Below are 21,795 nucleotides of genomic sequence, written 5' to 3'. Positions count from 1 at the left end.
AACTCATTTATATGAATCTGACAGTCATACAAATGGAGACACTTGGAAGGCCTACCAACGTATGCTGTAAAGAAAACAACAAAACTTCATGCAAAGGCAACGTATGCAAGTATGTGTTTGTATTTAGGTACATATCTTGCTACCAAAGAAAGTCAATCAAGGATGCTCTAATGTTCCTGGAAGAGGTAGGAACTAGGGTTGGAGATACAAATTATTTCTTTTTATTTTGATACTACTTTTTACATTTTTTCAGAGATTGACCCTTTCAGCGTGAGGGCATTCAGATAAGCCAGGCCAAATCATTACTTCCAGAAGATGCTACTGCAGCTTGGTTTTAAACATCTTTTCATTATTGACACTCTAAGACTTCCTAATGGAAGTATATGTTCATTGCTTAGACCTCCTGGGATCAGGGCAAACTTCTTATTTGCTTCTTTGATCTCACTGGTTTTCCTAAAAAATTTTGACATAGTTTGTTCTTTTGAACTTTATGTTCTCTGGCTCATTGTTGCTTCCTTAGGCTTTATAAAGGTTCTCTGAGTCTGGGGAGTCAGGTGAAGAAATGCCAAGGGCTATACATTGGAGAGGTACCATTTTAGAATTTGGAAAAGGGAAGGCTCTAGCTTCTAGAAGTCCTGAAACAGCTCACTGTTGATTTGAGGGTGAAAGATTGTAGTGTGCTGCTGTTGTGTTTATAGTGAAGGCTCAGAGTATTACTTCAGTTTTTGCTCATAAATGTTTCATAAATATCAAGCTTCAGGAGAAGAGAGAATTGCCTGTATTTTATAGCTTATTGAGAGGACTAACTTTGAAAGATTACAATTATTAGAAAACTGTTTCCCTCCTCATCCCTCTGTCCTATGAACTGTGGCCTTTTCTCTCCTAGGAATTTTGAATTATTGGAGGTGAACATAACAGCTCTAGACATTAGTTACTTTTCATATAGTCTTTTATTAAGTATTTTCTTTGGAAGCATGAATCTTTTCATGATTTTAACTTGTTTAACTTTTTGTCCTTGTCTTGTCTTATTGATATGCCCTTGGGGTTTACTGTCCATTTCTCCTTCTGTGCATTATGGGAGAGAGACTGCTTTTCTTCTCAGTCTATCCACGTTAAGGCATCTGAATGCATGAATAGGTACCAATATTATTTTTTCCCTGTTGTGTGTATGGTGTACGTGCGCGCATGTGCTGTGTTTTAGGCTTTTTAGTATGCTATAGTGATCCTAATACCTATTGCTTTAAAAAAAAACACCAACCAAACCCAACTGCTAGCTTCTGTGTCTGCTAGCAGTGACAGCTACAGGACATTGGCACAAAGTGGCTTTCTTGCATATAAACCACACTACTAATAAATAACTGAAATACATTTGAATTTTCCTTTAACCAGTTTTATATATTAAGAACTTCAGAATGTCGTGTTTGTTGATAGTAACACGCCATCTCCATTATCCCTTCTGAAGCTGTGAATGTTTATGGCTGTGACAGCTTCAGTCTCTCAAGGGAAAACGTTGCAACATACTTTGCATTTTTATACCATTTTCACCTACAGCCTCTTAGGCAATGCTTTCAGCTGTGTTTGTCATGCACCGCTGAAAGAGAACCTGAAAAGCAAACCAGTTATGTTGATCAGAACGTACAGGTCAATTAAGACAGGCAGCTCTTATATCCATTTATTGATGTGATACGCAGTGTCTGTTGCCCAAGGTTCTCGTTTTTTTCAGCAAGTATATAATCATGAATGGTAGGGTCCTACTGTGTCATCTGCAGTGGGCCTTATGTAGTCTGCTTTTCTGCAGGAATTGCTTCACTTCTGAATTCTAGCATCTTATTCTATGGGCTCAATGTGCTCTGTGAAGGAACCCTGTAGTCATAAGGTCTAGCGTTAAAATCACTGATTTCCTTTACATCTGGAGCTGCCAGTTTGTGGTCTGTTCTTGCACTGGATGCTAACCATAAATTGCAATGAATTGACTGCTTCTAAATCATATTTGATTTGACCATTTGTAATAGTGTCAAAATGGGGGAGGAAAAAAAAAAGATCCCAGTAGCAACAAAGAAAACCCAAAGAACTCAACAAGGCAAACATCACAAAACTCCTTTGATTCCTAAATACCTAATTGATCAGAGCTACTGTTTCACGTATGCAAGTCCTGTTTTCCTGTCTTAAGGTAGGCAGGTAATGGTGAGGAAGGAGAACGCACCTTGTATTCCCTTACCGGCCAACGCTGTTGAGAAGCAGAGACTCTTTCCAGTTGGAGAGTCTTGGACTTCTCTATGTCACCCTTTCCTCCTCTTCCTTCTCCTCCTCCTTCTTCTAGCTGGCTGTCTCATCCTTTCCACCGCGGGTGTGATGGCAGGCCAGGGACTGACCCCTGTGGGGACTCTCTTACCACAATTTTCAAAACAAACTGAGGCTTCCTTGCTTCTGGCGTGGAAGGGAAAGGCCACATTTTGCACCTTTATAAGAACAGGCTGCAATAGAAAGGGAGTAAATTTTCCACAAAACTTAACGCACTGTAATAGCAAGCAAATATTTTGCTCTTTGAAGTTGTTGATATGAGTCTCTTAAGACTATGGTAATTTGGGAAAATCAGGGTAAACAACTGAAATTACAACATTTAGGGAGGGCTGCACTGGATTAAAGAGCCTGGGTTTTGTCAGAACTATTGTTGTGTTTCTGAAGCCATCTGTGATTTGTAGGGTGTTGGGGTTTTTGTATTTGGAATAATGAGGGGGAGAGGATTTCATCAAAATAAGACCACCAGTCATTTAGGGAAAATTTATTACATATGTTTAACCTTTAAAAGAAGATGTAAACAAATTAAAAAGTTGAGATAATTTTTTTCCTTTTTAAAAAACCCTGTCTCAGCAGTGTTCCATGCCATTAGCTTTTGTGTGTGATAGCAGGTTTCTTTTTATAAAAAGCCATTTAAATTACTAGTTTTGTTTTAATACCATTACAAGAGCTTTTAAGCCAAGTATACTGTCTTCAGGGGTTTTTTTGAAAGTAAGGAAATGAATCTCTCCCTGTGAGTCTCAAGCACATCTGTAAAGTAACTTTGAAGAAATATAGTTAAGTGTTTCAGGACTGATATTACTTAGTAATATCTATACTATCACTTATACAAACATGGATGAGATTTGATTAAATTCAAGTAGCCTAGAGTTACAAAGACATTCCATATTGAATACATTTGAATATTGAATATATTTGTAGAGGAATTTCCAAATACCTCTAGCTTGCGGTGGAATTTCATGGGGTATTTTGGTGTGCAGATACACTTGTCAATATTTTATGTGCTGTGATAATTCCATCTATTACTAATTTTATCAGTAACTCTAGTGATTTTGCAGCTAATACAGAGGTTCAAGTGCACGCTTTAACCAAAAGATCTTAACATGCATTATAATAAGCTCTTAAGTAAGCAGTTTAATTGCTTGAAATGTAAGATTTTTGTCTGTGTTGTGTCTGAATAAATTGCTTTATTAAATGAGCTGGGAAAATTGGCTTGCTTACGCATGTCTCAGTGAGAATTTCTTTAATTTGTTTTGTATGGTATTTATGGCAAATGAAATGTATCCATTAAGAGAAAGTGAAAAGCAGAAATTTCCTACCATGAAAAACAGAAGCGCCGCACTTTTAGCTTAATAGCGTGAAAAAGAGGTAGAGGAATTTCATTAAAAATCAGAGAGTACCATCTGAGTTTGCTGCACTGCAGCCTGTTGTGGCAGTCCAGTAATTTTACCCAAAATACAAGAAAAAGTCAAATAATCTGGAAAGTTAATTAAAGATATCAGGAAAAGTTACAGTAAATTTTCTGGGGGGAAAAATGAAAGCACTGCCTAACTTTTTTTTTTTTCCTCCCCCTTCTCCTTGCAGGCTGTTCATACAGGTATGCGGGCTTATATTTATAATAAGAATTCTGTTATTGGCTCTCAGGCAGAGCATTCAGGGATGCGGACGTACTACTTCAGTGCAGATACCCAAGAGGATATGAATGGCTGGATCCGGGCTATGAATCAAGCTGCTCTTATGCAAACACGCTCTTCACTGAAGAGGCAAGTTCAATATACAAACTGTTAGCTTGTAAAAATATATTTTATATACACACACACACATATATAAATATATATATGTATGGATAAAAAAAATCAGATTGGTGGTGATTTCTGAAAGTGATATTTGTAAATGTGTGCACGAAACTCCCTCCCATTTTGAAGAAATAATTCTTCTTAATTTACGTTGTTGCGAATCAGTTAACTAACCTTAATTAAGAAAACCTAGTGTTCAGTATTTGTGCCTACACACAAATAGTGTGCCACATTTAGTGACGTGGATTAATTTCTCTATATGTATAACTTTTTAGGGAACTTCAGTTAAAAAGTTACAGGTTTTGGGAGCAAGTTCATACACCTGCAACAGCCAGTTGGCAGCCTTGAGGAGAGATGGGGAAAAGAGAAAAGAAGAGTAATGGCTTGTTTCAAACGAGTGTTTAGAACTAGGATTAAAATGCTGTTAAGAGGGAAAAGAATGTTAACGATGGGTAAATCATAAGTGCATAGAGTTATAGATGTTAAGTAATTTATGCAGGTATTAATTGCTTGGGTTTTTACTTGCTTTGGTAGCCTTTAGTACTTGTAAGACCTTTTCATGTTTTTCTTGGTGTACAAAAAAAGCACTGTGACAAAAGGAGGATGTGCTTTGTTTCATTGTTCTTAATTAGTGCTAGAGGCAAATGAATTCAGCTGTGCCTTCATGTGCTTCCAGTGTTTTCTTAAAATTGGTGCATCCTGCTTGATGTTCTGACTTTGGGAATGTGATTCTTTCCTGTGAAAGACGACTATACTGTGAGACAGCCCTGCTTTTAACCCTTGGGGCTGTGAGGATTAAAATGTCATGGTGCAGTTTCTCACTACTGCTCGCTTTTGGCAAATCAAATATAAGCAGTGGATCAACATCTCTTCCAGAGTTTTGCATCCTATTTGATTTTGTGTTAAGATTTTCTGGATTTAATTTAAATTTCAAATAACATGTAACCTGTTACCTCTTTTTTTTTTTTTTCTTTATAAGAATAGGAATAATTGAAATAACAATTGGGAAAGTCTGGTATGTTAGAAGTATTGATCGAGTGACCTTCCTCCTAGTAGACTATGCATTTTGAGACACTAAGTAGACTGAAGTGAAAACAATTGTTTCATGGCACTTACTTAGAATTCACCTTCGATAAAGCTTTAAAGAAGCTGAACTTAGTTCAGAGAAGATGAGGTGCTACTGTGAGATCAATGATACTCCATTGAATTGCAAGAGAAAAAAATGTTGAGAAGTTTATCACTGTAAGGAGATGAAGAAAATTGCATATAATGTTATGTGTCAAAAGTAACATAAAACTTTTAGGATCCATAGACTTTTTATATTGTGTTGTATAATATCAAGATTTCTGGTGCAGAGTTTTTTTAATATTTAGGCAATAAGGTAAATAAGTAAACTAGTGTGCATTGCAGCATGTGTTAAGAACAATTGAGATTGTTTTTTTTATTTTATTTTTTACAGGGATAGCCGCCAGGTTACAAATTCTCTGGACAATGATAGTACTGACTCAAATGTAGATATTGTTCTGTCCTCTTGGCCAGAAATGAATAGGCCCTAAGCCATCTACAAAGATATGAAAGACTTTTTTGACTTTGAAATGAGCATTTGGCAGCTTGGTTTTGGTTTTTTGGCTTTCAGTGTTTCCCAGGATAGGAAGACTTTCTTTTTTACAGTTGTTTGTACATAATATTACACAAGTTGAACAGTTCTTTCATACAGTATTACTATTTTCAGTCATTTTTACAGATGCGTATAAATTTCTGCTTCTTTAATAGCACTGTAAAGGGAACTTTTGTCTAACTGGGATAACAACTGAGTTTTGCTGCGCATATCTTGACATACTTCTGTCAAATTTATCACAGCCTGGAGAAGGTGTTTTTGTGGGTATCCTTTCTAAAATAGTAACAAGACCACATCAACTTTTCACAATTAAGCAGGGTGCATTACTGACATGTATTTTCTTTTCAGAGAAACAGAAAAAGTGGATCAGCAAGCTGTTCCCCAAGTCAATCATGTGGATGCCTGTAAAGAGTGTATGAAGGCAGACATTACAGATACAAAAGAAAGCTATCAAAAATCAGCTGAAATGCTTGGATATGATAAGCGTGAAGAGATAAGAAGAGAAAAAGAGGAGGAGGAGCGTTATATCCACAGAAAAGAAACTCTGGAAACTAAGAAGGGAAAGGCTAAGCATGCGTTAACAGAAGCTGATTCATTATTTCCAGACTTAACGAATGCATCACGGTCCCAAGTAGCTCAGCCTCAGCCAGCTGAGAAGAATGGAACGCTTCCTAGTTCATTAAGTATGAGTGCTGGCCTAGTGGAGCAGAATGGTACCAGCTCATATAAAAGAGGGTTTGTTCCCAGAACAAATCCAGATAAACAGATTCAAAGAAAAAGTAACATGGCTCAAGTGGAGCACTGGGTGAAAGTCCAAAAAGGAGATACAAAAAGGTTAGTAATAGGCCCATCTTTAAATAGACTGCCAAATGGCATTTTCTTAAATTAAAGGAAAATATGTATTAGTAATATGTTTAGTGCAAATCAGAGTGATATTTTACAGAGATAATATGTAACAAAACTTACTTTCTTCTTTAGCGCAGAATGGGTTTTTTTCAGCTGTTTATCTCATGGGAAAGTCAATATGGGATTGGCTAATCAAATCCCTTTAATGTTGTCACTATATTGCAAATAGAAAGTGAGATTAGAGTGCTTTTTTTTTAGTTTTTAATCACTGTGGATGCTTAAAAGTTCTTTAAATTTGCTATAATTGAAGAGCCAGAAAGTGAAGTACAGCCCTCAGTTACCTAATTCATGAACAACTACACAATATAAATTACAGATAATAATTTTTTTTTCCACTAAAAGTAAAGAATACTGATTTTTTTTTTTCTCCCTTGTGTTCCTGTTCCAAACATCCATTCACTGCTCTATATTGGATTAGTGCACTCAAAGTCACAGTGTGTGCATCACGTATCGAAAGGTCTCCATATATTCGTTTTGTTAATGAAGAGGTCTTACGATGTTCCCATGGTCTCCAGGATTCTATTTTTCCTTTTTGGTCCCTGAAAATTGCATGAATTGCACCAAGACGTAGAATGCATGCTGGAATGCTTTTGTAATTTGAAAATATCGTAATTGTTTTACTTTCAAAGTGTGCAGTCAGATTAGGTACCAGTTGAAAAAATGAAGTGATGTATATATGCATCTGTTTAGAATGTCACCTTGTGTCAAGTGGTGGGAAAGACACTTGGGTTTTATGCTGTATGTGAGGATTTTTCAAATATGGGTAACCTTATAAATTTGCTAAAATCTAATTATAATATGGAATAATAGGAGACATTAGTATGTGGTTCTTCGGAGGGAGAAAACATTTAGGCTTTTTTTTTTTTTTTAATGCTTATTGAAGTTATTTGTCATTTTGGATCCAGTAGGATATTTAAGGCTTGCTAATTCTGTTTGGAAGTCCATTCTTCTGCTCTCTTATCTTTGGAATTACCCTTAAAGAAGCTTTCATACTTTTTGGTTTTATTTAACGTTCTTCTAGTATGCTAGAGGCAGTTTACTTGCATCTTTTTTGCTTGGATATCAATCAATGCTTCCTGAGAGAATATGACTATAATGAAAAAAAGTATGCGTGTGTGTTCTTCTTACACGCAAAGATGTATTAGTCTAAAATAATACAGAAAACTCTTGAACTAATTAGCCAGTGCTTAAGAAATCATCTGTTGCTGTTTTTCACATTGAAAGTATAGACAGTGAACAGGCTTGACTGATAGCTAAATAAGTACTGTTTTCTTCCTAATTACTCTTTCCAGTAAATCAACTTTAGGTGTGTATCAGGTGTGGTGTTAAGATAGTGCTGTTGCAGGTGCCAGCGTTTGCTCTAGATAAAGCCAGCTACTTCAGCTGGAGCTGTTAAGCATTCAGTGAAACCTCACAAAAGGTAACTGCTGTGATGTAACCAAAATCTTACTTCATATATATATATATATATATATGAAGATTAAAAAACATTCTTTATGTTCTATTTTAGCTCACTTGACCTTGTTTTCTTTGTCTTTGCCTGACAAATGCTGTATATTCTCTGCATTCAGAATACATTGCATGTCACCTTCCCAAAGATTAATGGATTGATTTTTTTTTTTTTTAAAAGGCACTTTCTGTCAGCCTGCTGAGGTTGTTGCAGTGCACTTAACTGGTGGATAAAAGTGGCCTGTTAGTTGTCAAATGACTTCTTGATTTCAGGATGTAGAAATTTAAGATTGATTGACATTTCATTTTGATTTTAGTAAGTATGAGTGGACCACTTAATTTCTTAATGCTCCATGTTTGATGTTATTCCACCTGAAATGTTACAAATAAAGAACCTCTGAGGATTTAGAAGCCCTTATAATTTTTGAACACAGAATGAGTACAGTTTTATTTGTTTCCTGGCTCAGGTGTATGAAGATGCATTGCTTGCCAGCAAGTCGATTACAACAAGAAAGAACTCTTTCAGCTTAGAGTCTTCACACAAATACAGCAGTTGTTTATATAATTATTTGCAGGGATTGCACCTTTTATATAGATATTTAGATCTCTCAAATAGATATTTTACTTCCTCCTTTTATAAAACACTCAGAACTGTTTGCTAACTAGTAAATGTTAGCTTTCACTTTGGAGATTCATCTCTCTTAGACCATGAACAGTTAGCTGCACTACAGTTATGTCCAATGTAGTCATCTAACCCCACTCTGTTCTCAGCAAAGGGGGAATACCTGCTTTAGTAAGGTTCATGCCAGCCTTTGAGAGGGATCAAGAGAATTGGGAGGAGGTTTGAAAGGAGGCTTTCAGGAGATTTTGGGTTTTAAGTAATCAAAGGTCAGGACCATCAGACAGCAGCTGTCCAGAAATTATTAGTCTCTGATCTGATTCCAGTGCCTGAATAGACATAGCAGATTCTTGACGATTATGCATTCACTATTTCTAACAGTTTATTTGCACTTAAAATATATAAATCTGATAAATGTAATCTTAATATTTTCCAATCTAAATGCAGTCATGTTGAAGAATTTCCTTCCTTGCAAATACAGTGTTAAATATTTCTTGTTATGCAGAACTTTCCATTCCTTCCTGATTTGCTTAAGGAAGAAACATTACTTGTCTTTGTTAGCTTCTGTGCATTCCCATGAATGGGCATAGTGTTTGCAATAATTGTATTTGTTTTCTTTTGAACACTTCTCTTTTTACAATATCTGCTATGTGGTTGCTTGCCATTGCTAGACCCTGAATGATTTTCATGGCCAATAATCATATAATATGGTATCAGGCCATTTTTTCACTCTTCAATGTCTGCTTTCCTTTTTATATTCTTTATACCTCAGCATTTGAAAGAGGGAGATTCTCAAAAACATTTGCTTTTGCTCATTTTTACTCTTGATCCTTGAGAAAGCAATTGTCCACAGTCCATTGTGGACTGATTTGAGTCATTCAGGACATTGTTCCTTTCCTGTTATAGCAATTACTATGTCATCTTAGTGCCTATTTTTATATAATGCAAGTTATTTTTAAGGGTCTGAAACCTTGTGTGGTAGAGATGCCACCTGCTTAAAGCGTAGCTGGAGTTTTCTCCCTACTTCATATACTGGGAAATTGCAACCTGCCCATACATAGGCAGTTTCCTCTAAAGTTCAGCTTTGAACCTGACTTTCCCTATGCAATGTAACGCACATGCAACTTTGTTCTTTTTTCTAGCAGGCTGAAGATTGCATGAAGCTGGCACCTCCCAGCTACTCAAAGTACTGTTTTCATCCAAACAGTTCTTAGTTCCTCTCAGACAAATGCATCCTTTTCTAGAAGAAAGGTGTGATATTCCATCCCCCTCCCCCAAAACTCATGGAGTCTCTGTTTTCAGACTGCTTTTGCTCCTAAAGCTGTGAGCCCTGATGATTTCATTGACTACCGTTAATTCCCGCTGATCTCTTCACCGTTTACGTCCAATTAGAAAATAACCACACACAGATGGTTTGCAGCATTGAGTAGTTTGCTGATACTTTCACTAGGGCTCTAGCAGGCTGGAGTATAGGAATGGTCAAGCCCCCTTCCCCTTTTTTTCACAGAAAAATCACCAAAAGGATCTAGTCCTAGCTTCATGCCGGTCTCAGATGTCCTTTCGAAGCATTACCTGCCTCAGGCTTTCTGAGTTTTCATTCCTGTCACATTTCTACCAACTGCTTTGATTTTCATGTGGAAAGAATTGGCAGTACAGAACATACAGAGTACACGTGATGTAATGAGCTAGACAAATAAAAGAGGTTACTTGACCACTAAATGCTGATCTTTGAGTCGCCTCTGTTCATACTACCTGCCTGCTTTAACCTTTATTGTGAAATTTAAGGTAACACCAAGGTTCTGTGCTTTGAGAGAGCAGAGCTTTTATGAATTTGTAATCCTCCATGCAGCACAGGGCAGTTATTCTGCTTTCTGACATGAGGAGTTACGTATGCTCTCAAGAGCACCCATATTTCAAGACAGTCCAACAATGCCAAATCCTGCAAGTAGAAATAGATGGAGGCAACTACTGAGCAGCAGTTACTGGTAGCAATTCTTTTCCCCCTGCTGCTCTTATTCTTGGATGAGGAGCAAAGATGTTCCTTTCCATCCTGCCCTTCGTTTCATGTGGAGTTCCTGCAGTTCCAACACCATTAGGTCTCCTTTTCATGCAGAGAGTGGAGCCTACTGAGTGGAGTGATGAATGTGCTCCATGCTCTGAGTTTCTTGATTTGGGGGTGTGTGGGGGTGTGTGTGGTTTTATTTATTTTTTTTGTATTGTTGCTCTGTGGCAAGTCTAGCAGAATGGTTTTCTGTCTGGAGATCCTGGATCAATGGGCAAGTGACTGCAGGTGCAAAATCCCTGGATGTTTAACTGGAGACTCAGCAATTAAACAGGCAATTTCTTACACATGAGGCTATGGAAAGATTTTGACTTCCAAGTAGGAGAGGGAGCTAACTACGCTTTGGCAAAGCTTTTGCCAATTCTGTCTTAACTCTCTATCTACTAAAAGATTTAATATCTACAGTTTAAGTAAATTATGGATGCAGTGCTAAAGCCAGGATGTAATGCCTCTTTTTATATTCTAGTTCGTCAATGAGCTTTGTTGCAAAAAGCCTTGTATTACTTAAAACAGTAGAACCAGTAGTGTTAGGTCAGATGAAAGTAAATCATACAGACTTGGGGACTTTGAGCAGTTTCCTCCCTTTTTTTTTTTTTTTTTTTTTTTTTTTGCTTCATTCACATGAACAAAAATTATCTAAGATACTCCTTCTGTGATTGGTGAGATTTCATCTTGCACTTTAAGGTAATTTTTTTATAATGAGCATGCATTTGTTGTTCGTAAACTGCACCACCTAGTGGTGAGCAGGCTTTCGGTGAAAAATATTTTAATTTACTGATTTGCTCTTTAAACATAATTCCTTTATTCATGTTCTTGACGTTCTTTTTTGTCTAAGTATTATTTCTAGTAGGTCATCCTAGGTTAGACGCTAAATTAAAAAGCCTGTATTTATACTGTTAGCATCTCTTCATGAATACAGTGTAATGTTTTTGCGTGGGGTAGATTTCATTAATATTACTTCGTTAATATTTTTAAAATTGTTTTTAAATTACTCTTGTATGTTATATCTGGTAGCTCCTATGCTAATGTCATTAGAGATTTTTTTTTTTAGATCTCTCACTCCTACTCATTAATGTATGCTAAATTTTTTTCTTTTTTTCCCCCCACCTTCTTTACAGCCTGACTTCTGATCAGACTCTTACACGTCAGGGTCCCAATCCACCTTTTCCTGAAAACTATCACACTTTGCCAAAGAATACCAGGCAGCCTTCAGGGAACTCACCACCTCCGCCAAACCGCAATTTGCCGAGTGACTACAAATACGCGCAAGATCGCGTTAGCCACTTGAAGATGTCCCAGGAGGAAAGAAAAGCAAATAAGGATGGAACTGTTTGGCAGTTATATGAGTGGCAGCAGAGACAGCAATTTAAACACGGCAGCCCCACTGCCCCGCTTTATGTGGGTTCTTCAGACTTTATTGATCGTGGTAAGTCTAAAAGTTCATTGGATGTTCCACGATCAATATCTGTTCCGCCCTCTCCATCTGATATTCCTCCACCTGGACCTCCAAAAAGTTTTCCCTTGAGAAGACCACATACTCCTGCAGAAAGGCTTACAGTCAAACCATCTGATGAGAGACAGACTGTAGACGTTCCTTTTGCTGGATCACCCAGGAAGATACGAAATCATGCTGTAAAGGTTTGTATGCAGTGTAACTGATTTCAAACTATTATACATGTGGTGTCATACATTGATAATTTAATTTGGTCATTTTCATTGCATCCTTCCTTGTGTATGAAAGATCATGCAAGTTGTAAAAGTTAATACAATGAATAATTTTCTCCTCAAATTCTTATATTTCTCATCATTTTGGATTTATTACATTTTGTTGGTTAGGAAAGGAAAATTGGTGGCAAATCACATCGGTTTGGAATATTTTTACTAAAACCTGGAAGGCATATGTTTATATCTATAAAATATACAAATTTTAGTATTTAAATATATAGAGTAGTAGGCAAGAATATAAAACTCAGCAGGATGAACTCTTGATTATTTACTTATGCTTGTAGTCTTCAGTGTTTGCTGTATCTGCTTTCACTACATGTTTTGCTATTGTAATTAGTCCTATAGCTGATTAAGTTTCTAGTTATGGCTAAAAACATAATTTTTCATGCATTTGATAGTTTAAGCCCTTTGCAGAGTCATTGCCATTGGGCTAACCAAAATCAAATGGTGTTGATCTGAAATTTTAACTTTCTGCAGAATTTCAGTGTGGTTTGTTTGTAGGCATTGTTGTACCCTCTTATCCAGAGGTGACAGAGGTTTCCCTATTCGGTACTCCACATGCCTCTCCTTGCCTAAGGAAATCAGGGAAATTCAGGATTGAATCAATGTAGAATTTACTTGTCTTGGTAGCTCTTACACTGGAATAAGTGGAAATGAAAGCCTCTGTACTCACCTAATTCTTTGACCTCAGCCGCAGGCTCTGATGGGGAACGTATTTGCCAAAGAGAGAGACTTGTAAATTCAGATACACAGCGTGGGTTCAGAATCATGACTTCAGGTTGCATACCAGCTTCATGCACGGTTTAGATTTTTTTTCCTAGTGTATATGCAGTGTAGCTATCAGATGTCTTTCAGCGTTTCAATGCTAAGCTCAAGGGCAGCCTTGGCTGCAGTGACCACAAAATGGTGGAATTCAGGATCCTCAGGGCAGCGAGAAGGGCACACAGCAAGCTCACCACCCTGGACTTCAGGAGAGCAGACTTTGGCCTCTTCAGGGATCTGCTTGGTAGAGTACCATGGGACAAAGCCCTGGAAGGAAGAGGGGCACAAGACAGCTGGCTAATATTCAAGGGTCACCTCCTCCAAGCTCAGGAGCAATGCATCCCAAAAAAGAGGAAGTCAGGCACCAAGAGGCTCCCATGGATGAACAAGGAGCTCCTGGGCAAAGTCAACCAAAAAAAGGAAGCCTACAGAGGGTGGAAGCAAGGGCAGGTAGCCTGGGAGAAATACAGAGAAACTGTCTGAGCAGCCAGGGATCAGGTTAGGAAAGCCAAAGCCCTGACAGAATTAAATCTGGCCAGGCATGTTAAGGACAAGAAGAAAAGCTTCTATAGGTATGTCAGTGATAAGAGGAGGACGAGGGAAAATGTGGGTCCCCTCCGGAATGAAACAGGCGACCTGGTTACCCAGGATATGGAGAAGGCTGAGGTACTCAGCGACTTCTTTGCCTCAGTCTTCACTGGCAAGTGCTTGAGCCACACTGCCCAGGTCACAGAAGGCAAAGGCAGGGACTGGGAGAATGCAGAACCGCCCACTGTAGGAGAAGATCAGGTTCGAGAATATCTAAGGAACCTGAAGGTGCACAAGTCCATGGGACCTGATGAGATGCATCTGCGGGTCTTGAGGGAACTGGTGGATGAAGTGGCCAGGCCACTCACTATCATATTTGAGAAGTCCTGGCAGTCTGGTGAAGTTCCCGCCAACTGGAAAAGGGGGAACATAACCCCCATTTTTAAGAAGGGTAAAAAGGAAGACCCAGGGAACTACAGGCCGATCAGTCTCACCTCCGTGCCTGGCAAGATTATGGAGCAGACCCTCCTGGAGACTATGCTCAGGCACATGGAAAATAAGGAGGTGATTGGTGACAGCCAACACGGCTTCACTAAGGGCAAATCGTGCCTGACAAATTCGGTGGCCTTCTATGATGGGGTTACAGTGTTGGCGGACAAGGGAAGAGTGACAGACATCATCTACCTGGACTTGTGCAAGGCATTTGACACTGTCCTGCACGACATCCTTGTCTCTAAATTGGAGAGACATGGATTCGATGGGTGGACCACTCGATGGATAAGGAATTGGCTGGATGGTCCCACTCAAAGAGTTGCGGTCAATGGCTCAATGTCCAAGTGGAGACCAGTGATGAGTGGTGTTCCTCAGGGGTCGGTACTGGGACCGTCACTGTTCAACATCTTTGTCAGCGACATGGACAGTAGGATCAAGTGCACCCTCAGCAAGTTTGCCAACGACACCAAGCTGTGTGGTGTGGTCGACATGCTGGAGGGAAGGGATGCCATCCAGAGGGACCTCAACAGGCTGGAGAGGTGGGCCCGTGCGAACCGCATGAAGTTCAACAAGGCCAAGTGCGAGGTCCTGCACATGGGTTGGGTCAATCCCAAGCGTGACTATAGGCTGGGCAAGGAATGGATTGAAAGCAGCCCCGAGGAGAAGGACTTGGGGGTATTGATTGATGAGAAGCTCAACATGAGCCAGTAGTGTGCACTTGCAGCCCAGAAAGCCAACCGTGTCCTGGGCCGCATCAAAAGAGGTGTGACCAGCAGGTCAAGGGAGGTGATCCTGCCCCTCTACTCTACTCTTGTGAGACCCACCTGGAGTACTGCGTCCAGCTCTGGGGGCCCCAGTATGGGAGAGACATGGAGCTGTTGGAGGGAGTCCACGAAGCTGATCAGAGGGCTGGAGCATCTCTCCTATGAGGACAGGTTGAAGGAGTTGGGATTGTTCAGCCTGGAAAAAAGGCAGCTCTGGGGAGATCTAATTGGGGCTTACCAGTACCTGAAGGGGGCCTACAGGAGAGATGGTGAGGGACTGTTTATGAGGGAGTGTAGTGACAGGACAAGGGGTAATGGGTTTAAGCTGAAGGAGGGTCGATTTAGATGAGATGTTAGAAAGAAATTCTTTACTGTGAGGGTGGTGAGGCCCTGGAACAGGTTGCCCAGAGAGGTTGTGGAGGCCCCATCCCTGGAAGTGTTTAAGACCGGGTTGGATGAGGCTTTGGGCAAGGTGGTCTAGTGGAGGGTGTCCCTGCCCATGGCAGGGGGGTCGGAACTAGATGATCTTTGAGGTCCCTTCCAACCCAAACCATTCTATGATTTATAGGTTTATAATATTCTGTCAGATGATGAAATAGTCTAGTGATATGCAGCACTAGAAATTAATATTTTTAACTCTTGATTATATTGTACCAGACATTGGTTTCTCCATGTGTAAGTTGAAGGAGCATTACATCCCTTACGAAGGAATGTACAGCAGTCTTTTCCCTTCCTGTGCAATATAGCTGCATAAATTTTACTCCTAAAATAAAACTCTGTTTATGCATATTGGTTTTATCAATATAGGGAACCAGAGTTTTCCTCTTCTGTTTAAGAGAAGGATGAAAGAATGGATGTGCAGTAGGTTTTCATATTATAAGCAGAAAAGGGCAGATCAAATATTACTTAAAAAAACCCCTGGTATTAATGGAACCTATTGCCACAAGGTGTCACTCATGTCAGTAGCTTAGTGTTCCCTGGCTGAAAGAGGGCATTCACACTTGTCACTGTATGGACTACTAGCCTGCTGTTGGAGGGCATAAGCCAACCAGCCTTTCTCTGGGAGATGTTTAGGTAGGGGGGAACTTTTTTTATTTGCTGGAAGCCACTGTGCATGTTCTGCTGTGCATCTTGTGCTGCCAGAATCCACTGATCTGCCCAGCGTCACAGGTGCTAAATTTGCATTTGTTCATTCGTAAGTTGTACTTAATCATCAAAGGATCTGGCTGGCCCATGAGTGTTGCCCTGATCTAAGCATGCCATGAATTCAAATACAAAATTTGTGGCAGAGGTGCATATCTTCTGAATTTTCCCACAAGTACAACATACCTCTTGCTTGACACAATCCTTACAATTCTGCCTGTGGCTTCTTACAGAGCTCAACTCACATTGATCGACGCTCTATGCCTGCTATGGGCTACATGACACATACTGTGAGTGCACCCAGTTTGCACGGCAAGTCGGTAAGTTGAGAGAGCAGTTACTTTTCCTTTTGTGTCATCGTAGTATTGCAGTTAAGTTTTAAAATCCTGCTCATTCCATAGTAGTTGTATTTTTATTAGTTGAAACATGAAGAACTTGAATGAGAACTTAATCTTAACTAGCTCCCAGTAAAGCCTGTAGGAATTTTGCTGTTACCTGCAACGTGAACAGGGGTGAGCTGTCTATTATTACAGGATTCAACTTTTATTATGTTTATTTGACAAAACGCAGTTAATTAAATAATTGCTTAATCATGTCAAGTAACTGCTTTCTGGGCACTGAGGTGAAAAATGTAATTACAGTTACTCTCCCTGAAGACTGCTAATTTCCTCTTTACAATGTGTCTAAATACCTGCAGCCTGAAGAGCTAACATTGCTTCTCATTCGATTAAGGAGACATCAGGCTAAGTTGGCTAGTATACGAAATTACACAATCGCACAATTACTGCAGCACTTGCCAACTAATTCCACCTATCAGGTCAGCTGCTGCTTGGCTCATCTGTGCCGTATGACATTTTGTGACTCTGCAAATGCTTCATTAGTGGCATGCTTGAGTCTGTGCTTTCTTGCCCATTCTTTGGTATTCTGTAGTTCCCAGGTCATTTGCAGTTTTTCTTTGCTACTGTATTTGCTATAGAAGATGAGCGTTTTAAGTTATAGGACACCAGTGCCTATGTTTCGAAGTGTTAAGTATAATTTCTTTTTATACTATTTCTGAAAATGCTGCATCTTCAGAAATGAAAGTTAAAATATTAGATAACGCAAAACCATATTAGATAATGTTCATTCTAATGCAAAACCATTTCTTTGTGCTGCTTTCGTAATGGGATTGGCTCCCTGTCCACATGCTGCGTCACCTGCAAATTGAAATGCATCAGCCAGATTGTACATCCATATGAGCTTGTAACTTTGTTGGTTCTGCAGGTGAATGTTGGTTCATAAAAGCTCATGGGCATCTTGGATCATCAACAGTGCTCTTGAGTGCACTGATGTGTGAAACTTGTAAATGTGAGATCAAACGGAAATGTACTTAGAGCTCTTTGGTTCATATTAGAGCCTCAAAAATGGAGCCATCTGGGAATAAAATGCAGTGACTTCTTGAAATTGGTGAAGGCTTCATATATGCCTCAAACTACCTCACCTACAGAACAATTGCACTAAGATGGGTAATAGTAACAGGGATTTCTCCAAAAATGGACAGACTTTTTAGTCAAGTCCTCAGCCAGACTTACAAGCTGATCAGACAAGAATTGTAAGTGAACACCTCTAAAGAAATGCAAGAGTGATGTATTGATTTGATGGCATAAAGGATTTTTCTTTTCTTTTTTTTTAACTACACATTCTCATTGGCTCAAAACTTGAGAAAAGGTATAGTTGTGTTTTTCTTTTATTCTGAAGTTTAATGTACCCAGGATATAAAATCCTGTCAAAATAGCAGTAAAAATTCTAGGAATTTTGGGGCATTTTGGCTGATTACAAAGCACATTTGCAACAGTTAAGCTTTGTTTTGTTGCGTATTGCAAATGTCTCTCTTGAAAAAAGGACAAATAACTTCGTTATGACTTCTGTACATGCTTTTCTTGAAGCGACTGTAATGACGATGTTGCTAGATGAATGTAACTATAAAATTAAGCTGATAGCAATTACAGGTGAGCCAATGAAAAACAAGGGTCAAGTTAATTGCTATTACTTAAAAGGGAAAATGGATTCTCTAATCATATAAGTGAGATCTTTTTCAGTATTTTATTCACAAAACGTATTTTGTACTTTTCCTGTATAAAGGAATTCATATCTTGAAATGTGTATGAAATGTGATCAAAAGTATTCTGATTTGCTATATAATGGCTTCTAGTTACATCTGACGTTCAGTTAGGTACAAGTCTTCTCTGTTCTCCCAAAAGGACATGTTATGCTGGAGGACAACACCATAACATTTTCAGTGAAGGGACAGTCAGTATAAATCAGTCTTGAAAAAAATAACTTTGAAAATCTATTGTTTCAGGTAGTTATGTGTCTCATTCAAGGTGGAAAATGCAAATCTGTGTGTTTGGAGGGTGGGCATGAGGTAGTAATATTCTTGGGAAATATTTTGCCCATTTTTCATCTGTAAATAGCAATATGCTGGTGGAGCAAATGTGCTTTTTTATGTACTTCCCACTCTGTTATTTTGTTTTCTCTTTCATCCATTTTCTTATATATAACCAATCCAAGTATTTTGAAATTGTTTCAAACATTCAAATACACTGCATTTTTTTTACCCTATGTACTTACCTGAAGGCGGATGACACTTATATCCAGTTGAAAAAGGATTTGGAGTATTTGGATCTAAAGGTAAGATTTTACAGGAGTCTACTTCCATTACGGTTTTTAACCCAGTGGTCTTCTGCGTATCATCTTGGTATACGCAGGTTTTCAAATCACCTTCTGTTCAGAGATGGAAACTCCGTGTCTTTTGCCATCACTGTTGTGATTAGAATATTGAGTGTCTTTATAGTAGTGACCGTACAATTACAGTGCAAACTCAGAAAATGTAGTTGCTTCAGTTTGTAGGAAGAACTTGTGTTATTGGTACTCCAGATGAATGGTATAATGTGTGAAATCAGATAAAAAAACCTGATTCAAAATCTGTCTGCTGTAGCGTTAGAACCAATATGAAGTCAACTCTTCTATGTTAATATGGTGTTCCTTTAATCCAGCTTTTTCCCTTTAAATCTTCTTGAGCTGACTTTTTCCTTATTTTTATAATATGCTGTATTTATAATGTCTTGCTTTCTTGTAAAAAAAGTGGTGATTAATTAGCACCTGTCATTGTTTTCATATTATTACAGCTAAGAGATTTCAAAGGCACCCATTCATCCATCCGTAGATACAATCTGCCCAAATAATGTTACCTGATATTTCCTTTGGAAAAAAAAAAAAATGATCTTGGGCGTCAAAGCATCTGTCTAAACTAAATTACTTCTGGTGCACCTGATAGTTTGCAATTTGAAAGCAAATCTAGACTTATTAATAGCAGGTTTAGAAGGAAAAAAAAAAAACCCAAAAATGTATAATTATTTTGCTTAGCAAAGCAGTCTACCACTTTCTATGATGTGTAGGATGTCTCACCATATATAAATCATGTGGTGTTTCTGAAAATCAAAGTACAATGAAGTTTCACACCTTGTTAATCTCGTTGTTTGTGTGTACGTAGTTCTGACTGATGCCATGGGGCATTGTGTATGTGCACCTAATGAACTGACTGGACCTATTAGTATGTGTATTTCCATTTTATCTGATGTTTTAATGGCTGAATATATAATCAAATATATCAATGGAAAATACTAGTAATACATATTACACATATGTATAGTGTCATATATATATAATATTTATCACATAATATATGTGGTATATATAGTCTAAATGATCAAATATGTAAACCGATGTAATCATTAATCTATGACCTTAAAATTGGTTGGACGCATTTCGTTTTAGGCTGTTTTCTTGGTTTGTTCATGACTTTGCCAAACGTAACTGCATCCCAAGCCATTGGCTGAATTTTGTGCAAATTTCAATGTAAAAAGTCCTACAACTTGAGAAGTTTTTGATAAACACAGTGCTTTGTCCATTATAAACCACAATAATTTTAAAAATGGCCACATTTTAAGCCTCTGAACGTGTTATGGGTTTAGGATGGGTTTTTAACTTGTTAGTGGATTCCATCTGGATTGATTTGTTGCAGTCCGGGACATGAAGAGCTGTTTGGTCTCCCAGGAGCTCCCCTTGTGCCTTCCTGCAGCCTATATAGCACCTGACAGAAGGAGCCAGAAAGAGGAATGTATGGGGGCTCCTGATCTTTCTATGAAAAGAAAGTTAATCATAGAATGGTTTGGGTTGGAAGGAACCCCAAAGATCATCTAGTTCCAACCCCCCTGCCATGGACGGGCACACTCTCTACTACACCAGATTGCCCAAAACTCTATCCAGCCTGGCCTTGAACACTTACAAGGGGGAGGCATCCACAACTTCTCAGGGAAACCTGTTCCAGTGTCTCACCACCATCATCGTAAAACATTTCTTCCTTATATCTAGTCTGAATCTACCCTCTTTCAGTTTAGAACTGTTACTGTTTGTCCTATCACAACAGGCCCTGCTAAAAAGTCTCTCCCCGTCTGTCGTATTGAGAGGCCACAATAAGGTCTCCCCAGAGCCTTCTCTTCTCCAGGCTGAACAAGCCCAACTCCCTCAGTCCATCCTCACAGGAGAGGTGCTCCATCCCCCTGATCATGTTTGTGGCCCTCCTCTGGACCTGCTCCAACAGGTCCATGTCTGTCTTGTACTGGGGCCCCAGAGCTGATCACAGTACTCCAGGTGGGGTCTCACCAGAGCAGAGTAGAGGGCAGGATCAACTTCCTCATGTGAAACTTGAGAAGGTGTCTTTGTATTAATTTAATTTGTCTTTGCCACTAAATATAAATTAACTGAAGAGATGCTTAGTTTTGCAGTGAGAGGAGAAAAGAGTAGAGTGCTGGATGAAACTAAGCAAATTATGTATTGATTTGATAATGGTGGAAAATGGCAAATTCACAGTTAATATACGTAGTACCTTTCATTTAAGACACTGAAGTCTTAGATAGCAAGCCATTTAATCCATATCTCTCTTTTGACTTCACTGGGCTTTCAGTCAGACCCACTCTGAACAATTTCAGATAGGACTGAAGATTTTGGAACTGGAGTTAAACTTTTTTTCTTTTCACTAAATCCATTATTTCTGAAGATCTCTCTTCCTAGAGGCTTTGAAGTGTAACTTTTCAATATGGAATAGTGATTAAGCAATTAACTGCATAATGTATGCCATAGTACTGAAACTGATTACAGTAACTGGTTACACAGCATTTAGTAATTTGTCATGACATGTTTTGTCCCCCCCTTGCTCTTATCCTTTTATACTAGCTTATTTTTTATTATTAGGGAGTTTAAAAATATTCTCTAAGAAATAATTCTTGATGTTAATACCAAGATGATGATGATATTGTTAAACATTATAGTGTATTTTTGTAACATAAGTAAATTAAATAAAAAAGCTCTAGAGAGCATCCATTTCAGTAGTTTTCTCCTGAATGCAAGCTAGTTCTGACATAAAAATAGTCTAAAGGCTGTTTATTCACACTATGAGAAATGATTATTGATAATTTTGAGCTTGTCAAATACCATGTGTTGTGGTTTCCTTTAGCAATATTGCCCTTAGATTATAAACTCTTCCTCCCCACTCCCCCCCACCCCCCAAAAAACAAATTGTTTCAATGACTCTG

The 21,795-nt window shown here is 38.6% G+C and overlaps 1 protein-coding gene across 14 annotated transcripts in view; it reads left to right on the top strand.

The window, feature by feature from the left end:
• Nucleotides 1-21,795, top strand: part of PLEKHA7 (pleckstrin homology domain containing A7) — a 164,552-nt gene that overhangs the window by 113,650 nt on the left and 29,107 nt on the right. For 10 of the 14 annotated variants that reach the window (XM_054827153.1, XM_054827157.1, XM_054827158.1 and 7 more), the window contains 5 exons: nucleotides 3,883-4,061; nucleotides 6,061-6,546; nucleotides 11,867-12,386; nucleotides 16,396-16,482; nucleotides 18,779-18,832. In XM_054827153.1, coding sequence (XP_054683128.1) covers nucleotides 3,883-4,061; nucleotides 6,061-6,546; nucleotides 11,867-12,386; nucleotides 16,396-16,482; nucleotides 18,779-18,832 — 1,326 coding nt within the window. Of the gene's footprint in view, nucleotides 1-132; nucleotides 1,138-3,882; nucleotides 4,062-6,060; nucleotides 6,547-11,866; nucleotides 12,387-16,395; nucleotides 16,483-18,778; nucleotides 18,833-21,795 lie in introns of those variants that run through there. The other 4 variants (XM_054827154.1, XM_054827159.1, XM_054827163.1 and 1 more) reach the window with 2 other exon arrangements.

The sequence above is a fragment of the Grus americana genome, chromosome 5 (genome assembly GCF_028858705.1).
Source record: "Grus americana isolate bGruAme1 chromosome 5, bGruAme1.mat, whole genome shotgun sequence".
NCBI lineage: Eukaryota > Metazoa > Chordata > Aves > Gruiformes > Gruidae > Grus > Grus americana.
Note: the sequence above shows the minus strand (reverse complement) of the source record. Positions and strands in the feature narration are given on the sequence as shown.